The following is a 13,140-nucleotide window of genomic DNA, read 5'->3' on the forward strand; positions in this document are numbered from 1 at the left end:
CAGCACCATTCCTGGTGGGCTTGGTTCTGTTTAGACTGGTCTATTCAAACCAGGATAATATGGGACTTCAATTATTTAAATGTGTATTTCCATAGCATTTCAGTCTTATTAACAAAAGACACATCTAAAATGGAATGATTAAGATGGAGGCTTAGACATCCAGCCTTTGTCCTTGGTATGGCTCAAGTCCTAAAAAACATGGACAGAGAACAGGCAAAAGTGGTACTGCAGTAATGCAAGAAACTGTCAGAGCACCAGTCAAAATCTTACAAAACTAGGAGCCTTGTGATCTCAGCTTATGCCACACCAAACTGCACTGTTCAGGTAGCCTTTTTCTCCGTTGTTGTGGAGATCAGCTCCAGGTGTGTGGCTCTCCCACACCTGCTCCCAATAGTCTTAATTGGGAGTGGGCGGAGCCCCCTGGGAGGAGTATAGATTATTATGATTACCCCCCCGATATAGATCCTGTCTAGCCTTCCTGTACTGATCCCCTTATTTGTTATCCTAACTCGGTCCTGTTTTTGCATTGAGTTCTTAACCCTCTATGCATCAAATTAATCAAACTTAATCCTTAGAGACAGGTTGGTGAATCTATTGCACACATCCAGGCGCTTACTGCAATACTTTGATTTTGCTTGATTTGCAGTAAAAGCTCTCTCAATCTCCTAAAGACCTGTGAGCACTCAATAGTCTGCAGCAAAAACAGACAGAACATCAAACCCTTTATCTCTCCTTTGAAATATACACAACGCCTCTTTAGCATATACGCTGTTAACAAATTATCTACCCTTAAAGGCCAATACAACTGAATTAAATATTAGCAATTATATTTGTGTCATTGCTGACAGAAACATTACAATATAAGTTTACCTTTTTTATTATTTATATGTGGTTTTCATAAAAGTTCCCTACTGCTTTTCCTGATTAACCTGTGAAAAGATTGATACCTTGATGTTAACATTTACATATCAAGAAACAAGAAAGCTACATTAACTTTTTGTTAGAAATCGGACATCATCGATGCTCTCAAATATGGAACACCCAACCAAACACTGTGATTGAAGAGGTTTTCCTCCCCAAACAAAGAAAACAAAAACAACGTTGAGCCCAGCAGAGGCCTGTACTACGAAGCCGGTTCAACATAACCTGGATATGTTTGAGTTACCCGGCTTACCTAATCCAAAACAAACGCGCTCTCGCTAAGCGGTCCTACGACGCTAGCTTCGCCCTATCTAGTTATGTGCGCGTTCACATAAAAGGGGCGGGTTTAGCAACATTTGAACAATCACAAACATGGAGAAGCGTACTGACAGCGCAGCGCGTCATACTTCCTGAATGAAAAGTGAACTATAATATTCGACAAATATTAAGACGTTAAATTTTAAACATCCATGACTTAAACACAGTGGCGAGCCGTGAGCTTTATACCTAGGCCCTCTGACCCCCACCCCTTCCCTCGAAAAAAAGGAAAAAAAATAGTTATTACGTCACAGCGTATACTTCAGCGGAATATCAAAACAACGGCCCAGGGTGCAAAACGCATCAATGACAGCGACCCTCTACCACACAAAACAACACCTGTGAACCCAATTTGTGTTCTTTGACATTGAAAATGATATTGCATTGTGTTTGTTACTTTCGTTGCAGTTGTATGTCTTAAGTGTAATTTGGCATGCTTTTATTTTGAAGGCGAGTTCACGCTGTTGACAGGAAGTTGTTGTTGGTATGGAAACAAGAACAGTTTCACAGCGGGCGGAACTCGTCATAAAGTCCGCGATAATAAAACCCACCCATTTAGAGGGAAGATATGATTGGTCAATTGTACTGTCATTTGACATTACTCTCTCGTTCAGTTATTATAGCGGGCCCTCTGTGAATCGCAGAGAGGCCCGCTATAGTAACTGACATTCAAACAGAGACTGAACAGGCAGATTCGAAGGATTTATTTCTTTGGAAATGTTATTTTATTAAATCAAGTTTTTTTTCGGTAAAACTAATGAAAAATATAACAAAAATAATATTAAAAAAATATATATTTTAAAAAAATATATTTTTTTTTAATGTTTTTAAATATTATTTTTTGGAATATCTTAGGCCCTCACAGAGGGCCTAGAGGGCCCTGACGGCTCGCCACTGCTTAAACACTTTATCCAGGATAAAAGCCACATAGTTGCACCTGCAAGGTGAATAGAGCTGGTAAAAAAAAAAGTGTTTGAATGCGTACATTAACAGGTTTATGATATCACTGCCCCGTCTAAGACACGAGTGGATCTGACTTTAATTACATTTGACTCGAGTGTTTCGTCAACTTAATTTGTTGCTTAAAATAATACTTCTGCATACAGTAGGCCAGGGGTCGGCAACCCCTGGTACGCGTGCCAGCATTGGAAGCCATGCACGCAGCGCAGCCCCGCTCTGTTTAACTCCAGGTGACTTTCTGCCGCTTTCCTCCATGGTGCAGTGCTGATCGTTTCACCACAGAGGAAAGCACTTCACATATTGCAGTACCCATAAGGAGCTGTACAAATGCCGCAATTTTTGCGTGGCTGTGCCTTATTATTATGCCGTTTAAACCAATTATTTAAATGTGTTTGTTAAATTCGGCATCATGTAAGTTGCGCTGACAGGTCCACACACTGCTTCCCCGCAGCGAGGCCCCCCCGCCCTCCTGTTGATAGTTCACGAGCGTCAAGCTCCTCCCACTGTCCTGTCCTGACGTCAGGACAGTGTTCAAATCTGGATCAGTTTTTATCAGATCCGTTGCAGCCCCTTTTTTAGAGATTTGGGTATGGAGGAAAATAGAGAGGGTTGTGTTTTCTGACACTTGGTGAGTTCCCTGGAACACCGGGGACACATATTCATGTATAAAAGACGTACAAAAGTGCATTTTGCATGATAGGTCCCCTTTAAGTAAGCTTTTTCTTAACGTTAATGTTATATTAGTCAGATTGCTCTGAAGATGGGAGGTGATATTATATAAATGTTCACGTTCACAGTCAGTTGATTTTTGCCGGCCGTCTTTCCTGCAACGGCAGTTTTTCTGTATTTCCTTTATCCTGTAATATGACTTGATAGCTTTAATCTCCGCACACTGAGCTCTGATTGGTCAGCAGGCGGTGCTTTCACCGACTTGATCTCTTATCCTGGAACCTAACCTGCTCCGGACCAGGCTAGCCGTTCAGCATAAGTTACCATCGAGATCTAGCCCGCTAAGAAGAGAACCAGCGTCGTTGGACCGGAAACCCAGAGTTTTCCCTGAAGTTAGCTCGCTAAGCAAAAATCTGGCTTCGTAGTACAGGCTTCTGGTGTCTAGCTAATGAAAACTGCAAATAAACACATACACAGGATGGTGAAAATATAACATCTTTGAACAAAGTTTTGCTCAGTGAATGTGAGGTTTTCTTTAACTTTTGCTATTGAATCAGTGGAGTGATTTCTTTATGCAGGAACACAGGAAGTCACCTGAGAATCTTTTTTTTTAACATAAAGCCATTGTTGTACTTCTGGTAAGGAAAGTTTTATATTCTAGAGTAAGGCTTGAAGAGAAAGGAAGCAATCTAATAAGCAGAAGAGATTATGTTCTAAAACCACAGAACATGCAACATGTACTGTTTAGGCTCAAAGGTTACAAGGGTCAATGTGTAGTGAAGCCCCATAGGCCTTTGGTTTGTTGCGTTTGCAAGCAAAGTGTTTACATCCCACTTACACGGACTGTCAACGTTTCACCCTTCCTGCAGTAGCATACACAACACCTTATGCTTGTAATTTCATCAAGATATTACATGAAGTTTGAGCTAAAGAAAGCATCTGTGTTCATATTTGTTCCTAGAACTCAGTTTGTGTGTGATACACACTGAGTTCTAGGAACAAATATGAACACAGATGCTTTTTTAAAAAATGCCACTTTGAATGAAAACGTATTCTTTCAATTTCCAACACATCGTCATCTTTAGAGGAAGATGACAAATCCTAATTTCCAGCTCGGTTCTTTCTGAATAACATAAACTAATTTAATCTACCATCATCTAGAACTCGAACATGTGAACACTGTTGTTGTAAGAAAAACAAAAGGATTATTGTTAAGACCCCAAGGGCTGAGTATGGCACTTCTATTTAATAACTTTATTTGGTTCATATTAAGATAGCACTCGGAAGGAGAGACAAGAAGAAGAGAGAGGCTTGGCTGAATACTTTGGTCATGAGTGCCATCTGTCCACCAGTTTCTTTTGCAAATAAAAACCATTTTCTATTCCTAAAGAAGCCATTGCTGACGAACAAAACCTTAAAACAGTTATTAATGCTCTTATTTTACTACGACTATATTATTAAGCTGTTAAGCCCTGAGCCTGTTTTTCAGGTCTCAGGCTCGAAAATGACATTCCCAGAACAAAGGACCATATCTTCCCTTCTAAAAGGGTTAAATTAATAATCTTTTTTCTCAAAGTAATGATAAACCTGTGAGTTGGATGTAGAAAAGTCAGAATCAATATAGATGTTTTTTATTTTAAAGAAAATTCAGATTTTACATAGTAAAAAACTGTAAATTATAGTGTCCGTCCAAAAATTATTTTTGACTTATAGTGAAAACCACCCTTGGCTGATGGGTTAGTAGACTAAAAGCTTTAGAAATCCAAAGTACAACATATAATAAGTACCCTGTATCAAGATTGATGCAAAACAAGTGACATTTGACCTTTTTAGAGAGATTTAGCAAAAAGAAACCACTTCTGTGGTCATTTGGGTGGATTTTCCATATCTCTGGCTTCCCTTGCTCGATGTTGATGGTTGACACCTCTTTCTGACCGTTAGAGCCAATAGAATCGAAGGGGGAGTCCCCCACACACACACGTTGTGAAGAAAAAATGTGGGGGCTTCGCGCATGTAATTTTCAATCAGAGTGAACCTATCTCTAGCTTTGACATCTGGAAACGGAAAAGCAGTTTTAATGCTTATGGATTATCAGAAACCATTTCAAAGGGACACAGACACATTAGATTAACCTATGGATTAACTTCAGCAGCGTTTTTATCGTTTTAATGCCATTGAAGACCACTTTGGAGAGACTACAGAGCCAAGGTAAAAATGTTAGCATTTTTAGCTACCTAGCGTCACCTGTTTTGATGTCCGTTTTTGCTTATAACGTCGCAAATACGTATAATTCAGTGGTAATGTCGGTGTCAATCGATTCTGTGTCACCTCACGATGTGAATTGATGTGTTGGATGTGGTGAAAAGATAAATAATAAGGTTTTGTGAGTGATTTTCGGTGCAGTAAGATGTTAGCATTTTTCGTTCGTTGCTAATTCAGAGGCTCAGTGTTAGCATTGTGGGTTTTCTTTTGAAAAAAAAAAAAAAAAGATCATTTAGATGAGTTTCTTCCCGTGACATGGATATAAAACATTCATAGTTTTATTAAATGAACATGCCCTCAGACACTGTTTCCTGCAAGATGTTGCGGCAGTGCCCCGGTACCGGGGTCTCTTGGGCTTAACAGGTTAAAACTCCCTCCGCTTACTTTTTTTATTTTGTTTGTATTATTACCACTGAACATTATAGTATCATTTTGGAAATGAGTAATGGAACTGTTGAAACGTGTGTCACTTTGTAGGTTATTTGCAACAGAGGTGAACATATTGCTTAATATAAATATATACCATTATATGAGTACTGATATGATTTATTGGACCATGTTTTATTAAATAGAAGACAGGATCTAAGGAAATGTAATATATTCAGCGATACCAAGCAATTTTTCACTGCAGTTTGTCCTAAAAATTCTGACCGAGAAATAAATCTTTTACAACACTATAGTTGAATTGTAATTTGACCTTGTCTATTGTTGGTCAGAGGTAATGAATGAGTTTGCCAAGAGAGTCTTGGAAAGCAATATGAGGAATAAATGACTTTTATATTTTTTGGCGAACTGTTGAGTGAAACTGACGAGCTGTATGAGACCTGCATTTCATATCTGTCAGTCGCTGCTGATGATAGTTATAATAGACCACCGTACATAGAAAAACTCAGTTTGCCTCTGCCTCACTCAGAGAAGGTCAAACAAGCTCTAACTTTTCATTTTTACTCCCTCTCAAACTGTCTCCGAAGATGGATCATTTATATGGATTCTTATGTAATAATGTTATTTGAAAGTAATTTCAAAGCCTCAAATATTGTCCGTTATTGATGACTATGTCAAATGACTTACAGGTACACGAACATGCACGTGCCAGTCGATTTCCCCAATTCTACCTCATTAATTCACTCTCTGACTTCCTAAACATCATAAATCACTGCACGACTAGCAGCCCGACCCCTCTCACCTTTTCTCTCCCTCCTACTTTCTCTCAACCTTATCTTGGCTCCATCTCTCCCTCTATGTCATCTATTCCCTTTTCAATCACTCTCATTTTCTCTCTCTTCCCCCACTTCTTTGGGAGGTCCAAAAAGTTTGTAGTATGCAGTCTAAATAGTGCTCTGATGGATTAGCTGTCTTCCACAGGCCTGAAGATTAGACCAAGGGCAAACCCACTCCTGTTTCCTGGGTGCCAAGCTGAAGATGAATAACTGTTTATTAACCCAATGCAGAGTGACTCCTTCACCACCTCATTATGGAGTCGGAAAAAAAGAAATACAGGCTGCTCAAGTTGGCCAGCGTTAGGCGTCTCTCTCTCTCTCTCTTCCTGTCTATGTCACTCTGCTTGTCCCTCTCTCCATTCCCACTCTTGCTTTCTCCAGCAGATAAACCAGCAGTCTGATGTAATGTGACAGTGTGCGTTTGGTTCTTGTTTGCTCCCTGACAACCCGGGAAATTGGCTTTTCATCTTACAAAAAACCCTGCATTCCGTATATTAGAGAACATTCATCTTATTATGAGGGGCCGGAGGTAATTGGTAGTTTATGCATCCATTTTATTGCTAGTTCTACTAAGACTTTTACTTCATTTTTCTTAGCTGCAGACACATTCTGTCCCAGACACACTAAACACAGGTACGATTTTCAAGCAAGTGCAAATGCACCATTCTTGTTGTAAATGCATTTCATGGAGGACTCTGCAAACAATCTCACGGAAAAAAGTATGTGAACAGAGGCCTTTTTTGTGTTTTGTATTTGATGTATGAAGGTCAGTTTTGCTTGTGAATGTCTGTCTTAAAAATCTGAGCATAACAAATGGGATGGTTTTTACACAAGGAACAAGTTATCAGTCAATCAGGGTCATATATTATAGGTGTTAAGCCCTCATTTTAACAAATAATTGGCTCGGTAGGTCGTTATCAAATATTGATATGGTGCATAAAAAATTCTTCAGAGAATAGAGATGTATGCACGGAGGCTAAAAACACTTGAACCAATGCCCCTTTGCCCTCTTTGGAAATAAATAACTATCACATATTACCATATTAATGTAAATATCAATAATACAACAATAGCTGTTGCAGCTGCTGTCCCCATTTTTCTGATGTAATTTTACTAAATCATCTGACTACATGTGTATGAGAGGTGGAACATTATCGTCGATCTGAAAGAAAACACAAGTTCATACCTGTATATCACGTTTGTGTGTTTAGTGTGTTCTAATGCGGTTTATCTACCTTCATGACGTGTTCCTTTTTTTATTTGTTCTGTCCATAACCCAACGCAAATTTGTCACAAGTGTGCCAACACCAGGAGTAGACAGGGAGACAAGTTGGGCACACACACAAAAAAAAACTAACTGCTTCCTGCAGTTGGTTTTTCATAGCGAGAGTCAATTAAGGAATACACAGTTGCCAGTTTATTAGTTACAGTAAACATAATATGTTGTGTGCACATCCTGAATATGAAGGTTGTTATGTTCAGTATTTGTTGATACTGTTGAAGAAAGTTGTTTATTGAACTTCAGTCTATATGATGTAAATCAATTTGACACACCACAAACTACAGCCTGTGAAATGACTGCATTTATTTTAGCAAGGTAAATTAAACTGGAAAATGAGAGACTAAATTAGTGCTGTTTTTCTAATCAGTTTTAAATGTGATTTGCCTCAAAGTTGCATCTCTTTCATAACATTTGCCATTGTTTAATTGTATTGAAATTAGGTATTTCTACATATCAAGACAAACTACATTTATACAGCAAAGAGAACATCACTGTCCTCTATAAGTTAGCCTAATTTAAAAAAGCTAATTAAAATACAGGCCATTAAAAACAAACTCATGCATTAATTAATATCAATGCAAACTGATTAATTTTTAAGAGCAAACAAATGGGACATTGCTTTTGTGCTCAATAAACTTGATTTTATATTGTATGTTTAATTAACTATGAAGACTCCACTGGTAGAAACACTTCTTTCTTTAGATTTTTCTGCATTCCCATGAATATTCTATTGAGTTTTATCCACAACATCTTCTTCTTCAACCTGCACATATTGGCAAAGCACTATGTTCTTAATAAATCTGTCGCGGGGTCTAGAACGTGTTCTCACATGGCGAGGAAATTGGTTAAAAAAATATGAATATGAGTTGTCAAAACACTGGAAGACAACCTGTTCTTAACATATTAATATGTTTTTTTCATACTACACATTTTATGACAGTAAGAGTTGAGAGCAAATAATGAAAAAAAGGATGCCAAATAGATAAACCACTTTGTTTTTACTTAAGCAAGCTGAGCACAGAAGAACTGCTGAAAATGACATACAAGGTTTATTGACTTTCAGTGAGAAGTTAGTGAAGTAAATGTAGAATCATATCAAGTATCATCCTGGTAAGTTTTCAGTTATCAAGAGCAACATCACTGCCCTGCAGAAACCTTGTAACTCCAGTCTCCTTGGTAACTGGCAGCTCACATTGGACCCACATTAAAAGAAAAGAAAATGCTTAATTGACCTGAGACTAAACCAAATCATTGAAAACCTTTTAAAACCATAATGAAATCCACCAGGTTCAATCAGTTACTGAGAGTTTGTCTAATTGGAGATAGAAGGATTTTGCAGAACAATTACAGTATGACATTACCGGTGTGCACTGTGAATAGTGACTCAAAGCTTCACAACACCAAATCAAAACAAGTAACTGCAGAAAGTGTGACTGGCATTTACATGGAAAAGATACATTACCACCTATTCTGGAGAATGTGTCTGTTGTTCTGTCTTGGTAGAAATATTGAAATATAAAAAGCAATACACCCTTCGCTGGGAAATCAAACACAAAAACGAAATGTGCTTCTTATCTTAACATTGACTCTCCATATAAGGCATGAGTTTGTTTTGTTATAAACATTTTTTTGGTCTTTGCACTCAGTTATCTAAAAAGCAATGTGCACTTGTCCACACCTTGGGTTAGATGGAGCGTTATTTACAGCGCTATATCCTCAGAGCTCTTTGTTAGCACATCAGAAGACTTTTTCATGAATTTCAGCTAAAAAAAAAGAACTCAACATTTAAGATATTTGCCATTCAGTTTGCCAATGTGTTCACCTTCTTTTGGTATAGACACACCACCAAGGACAGAACATCACTAACAGGCTTCTCACTCGGATGTTAAGCATAGATACTGTACTTACAAGTTTTCAAATGCCAGATAAAATGGAGGCAGGGATTACAAAGAAATAGTCAAAGACAGTAACAGGGTTCAGGATTATCAAATTTGAAACTGTTAAGCATAACATAACAACTCATTTACCACATATATAATATTATCCCATTTTCCCTTCCCATAAGATTGTTCTATAGCCAAAGAAAATAGGGTTAGAAAAGGGGATATCTCCTCTTCCATTTACTCATTTTTGAAGACCCCCAAAGAGTTCCTCTTTACATATCAAAACCGCCTTTATCTTTGCAAGGCAGATGTCTTAGGTATGCTTAAAGACATCGGCTCTCTGAGGTTCCGAATCAAACAACCTGTCGGTGTAAGACAGTCTCTTTACTTCATCCAGTTGTACAGTTAGCCAAAAGCATGGCAGTAATAGCAAAGGTAAGCCTCCAGGCTCCTACTTCAGAGCTCCTAAAAGAGAGTCCAGATATCAGCTTTTTTTCCAAAAGCTCACAACATGACTACTGTTCATCAAAGTGCTCTGATGGCAATTCTGATAAAAATATGACGGAACAGAAAATCAGCCAAGAGAAACCAAAGAAAAGCCCAGCAGTCGGCTTTTGCAGTTGGATGTACTGTTAATCCAGAGGATTGGGGTCCAAGAGGCTAATTTAGAAGGACCATCCTTGCTCAGTCAAGCAGCAACTCCACTTGGTATGGGTAGCATCACTCCTGAACCTGACTCGTGCTAAGCTAGCTAGCTGCAGAGTTGGGCCATTTCAGGTTCAGGTGAAGCATTGGGGAGCTTGGAGTTGAACATCTGCAGAGAGTCCTTGATGCGAGCCACCTCGCCAACTGACAGCTTCAGCCGATGGCGCAACAGACAAGAAAACAGGTCCAGTGGCTGCGGTGCTGGTGGAGAAAGCCGGTTAATCCGGTTTCTCATCTCCAACAACATCTGAAAGGCAGCGTCTTGCGTACCCTGCGTGTAGGGGTAGTCCAGCTGGAGAATCAGATCCTTGATGCCTTCCGGGTCAAAGTGCATGCTGTATCCAAACACTTTCAGCGTGTTGATCTTCATGTACCCCATGTTGGACGTCTGGTCATCCAGGTCCAACGGCTCATAGAAGAGAGTTTCATTCACTGTTGGATCATCTGTGAGTATGCGGCTTCGCAGGTAGATGTGCACTGTTTCAAAGAAGGATTTCCATTTGTTGCCAAGAGACAGCGTCCAGTTGTAACACTGTGCCGTGACGACGGCATCCAATCGAGTTCTCTCCCAGTCAGGGAAGTCAGGCTGGTTGACTGGCATGAACCAGCTCTCTGAGTGACTTCCCCCATAAGGATTGACATAAATTGCAGGCACGGGCTCCAGTGTTGAATTCTTAGTCAAACATATCTGGAATGAAATGCCCATCAGCATGTGTATAAGATTTGACTTATTTTTGTTACTCTTTAGTGTCAGCAACATTCTCTTCCTCCAGGCAGGATTGAACCAACTTCCCAGGCGAACGTCATTGCTGATGTAAATGGCGTGGACTTCAATTCTGCTGTCCAGTCGCTGAAGGAGGTACTTCGCCTGAGAGAGAATAACAAACTGTGAGAACAAAATCACTTCTACAAGGTGACAGATAATAATACCCCAATGTCTCTGATGTTCTGCCCATCGCCTTATTACAGAGTTGATTACACAAATCTATAGGATTTAAATCAATACCAGATATTAGATTATAGTTGTATGTTATTATAAAATAAGCAAAGGTCAAAGATTCCTATTTTCTAAATCCAAGACACAGTGAAATAGATTCTGAGTCAGATTTGTATTTGAAACTGCTCAACAAATTTTCCCGCAGACACTTAAGACACCCATTGCTTTGATTATAGGCTTGCATGTTTCTTAGTTTAAGACAGGCGGAACTAATGAGAGAGATAATTATATAGGGACAAGTTACAGTGCAAATTATGCTGCCATATTTCCTTTTGATTCTGTCAGAGATTGTTGGATTTTTCAGCACTGAAGCATCCATTTGAAACTATACCAACATTTCATTTCCATTTTCTGCTGTATCCTCATGTGCTGTCATAATTATTATCCTTGTAGGTATGAGTCTTCAGAAAAAAACCCAGTAACAATGTGTCTTTATCATTTATGTTGTGCTTTTAAGTGTAATGAGAGGTACAATATGACTTTAAGAATCAATGGAATATAAAAATGAGAAGCTTTGAGAACCTCAGCATCAGGCATGTCCAGGTCAAAGTTCAGATAGTGGTCCAGGGATGCTGCGATGCTCGGCCGGCAAGAACCAAGATGGAGGAGATTGCCGTGGTGACAGGATCCGCAACGGGTTGTGTTGTCAGTGGCACAGGAGGAGCAGGAGGTGGAGGAGGTGCCCACAACGCAGGGGACGACTCCCTGGCAGGTGGGCTGCTCCCCAGGGCAGATGCAGCTCTTCACCTCCTCAAAGAACGAGCCCAGAATGCCGTGCTCATTGCAGTAGAGCAGGGACTGAGCCCGGTTCAACCAAAACCCAACAGGCCTGCAGAGGGAGAGAAAAAGCACAATAACGCATTGTGTATACAGACGCACAATCCAACGATAAGTAGCTAACTGTTTGTTTCACTCACATCTTCAGAACTGTTACAGGATCTGTATTTTGTAAATTATTATTATTATTTATATTTTTACCTTTAAAGGTGGGGTAGGTAAGTTTGAGAAACCGGCTCGAGATACACTTTTTGTTATATTCCATGGAATGCTCTTAACATCCCGATAGCAATGAATATCTTAAGTGCTTTGACAAAAAATCCATAAAAAAATGTCATCTGTGGAAGCCGTAGTACTGTAAAAAGCACGACCAATCATTTTAGCCGGCCCGGCTAAAATAACTGGATGGCCTACCTGCCTGTCAGCCTTCCATCTGTGCACAAACTTATCTCGTGTCCTCATTGGTCATGTGCGTTCGTGTGTGTTGGAGGAGGGGCTCTATAAGGAAGTGGCAGATTTTTTCCGGCTGTGTATTTTCAAATTCTAGCGCACTCGAGCTGGTTTCTCCAAAATTACCTACCCCACCTCTAATGTTTTTTTATTATGTATGCTTCTTAGTTAACATTAAACTGTCTTTGGCTCTTTTCTGCTGTAACACATGTAAATGTCCCCTCTGTGGGACGAATAAAGGTATTCTGATTCTGAAAAGGTTGTCATAATCTTTTTAGGTTGAATAAAAGAAGTGTGAAGTTTAGGATTACCTTTTACTCATTATTTTAATTTGTTTGACTACAAATTTAACTCAATTTAGTTTGTCGCAGAGTTCTATGGGGTTGGGATAGCTTTGGTAGTAGAGAAGACAAATAAGAGCAAGGACAAACAAAACAGAGCTTGTTATTTGTGTGACTACATTTGCTGCATTTCTTTTAAATGATCTCCCACATTTGGTTTACGTTGGCTTGGCTATTTCATATCTCGAGCGGTCTATGTCTGCATCCAGTGAGTCGGACAAACCACTAGTCAGAGGTTTGTAGGCGGGAATGAGAATGGAGATGTAAATGCTGATAAGGGCTACCATGGGACCCAGGGGCCAAATGAAGCAGGTCCTAATATCTATATACTTTCACCACATATAAACCAACATGT

General features: G+C 39.4%; 1 protein-coding gene across 1 annotated transcript in view; it reads right to left on the reverse strand.

Annotated features, from left to right (window-relative positions):
• Nucleotides 1-8,662: 8,662 nt before the first annotated feature.
• The window catches only part of brinp2 (bone morphogenetic protein/retinoic acid inducible neural-specific 2), a 165,810-nt gene continuing 161,332 nt past the window's right edge, over nucleotides 8,663-13,140 (reverse strand). Inside the window, exons 8-9 of the mRNA XM_034137101.1 lie at nucleotides 11,740-12,046; nucleotides 8,663-11,088 (exon numbers count right to left, since the gene is read on the reverse strand). Coding sequence (XP_033992992.1) covers nucleotides 10,267-11,088; nucleotides 11,740-12,046 — 1,129 coding nt within the window. The 3' untranslated portion in view covers nucleotides 8,663-10,266. The remainder of the gene's footprint in view (nucleotides 11,089-11,739; nucleotides 12,047-13,140) is intronic.

The sequence above is a fragment of the Trematomus bernacchii genome, unplaced genomic scaffold (assembly GCF_902827165.1).
Source record: "Trematomus bernacchii unplaced genomic scaffold, fTreBer1.1, whole genome shotgun sequence".
Classification (NCBI taxonomy): domain Eukaryota; kingdom Metazoa; phylum Chordata; class Actinopteri; order Perciformes; family Nototheniidae; genus Trematomus; species Trematomus bernacchii.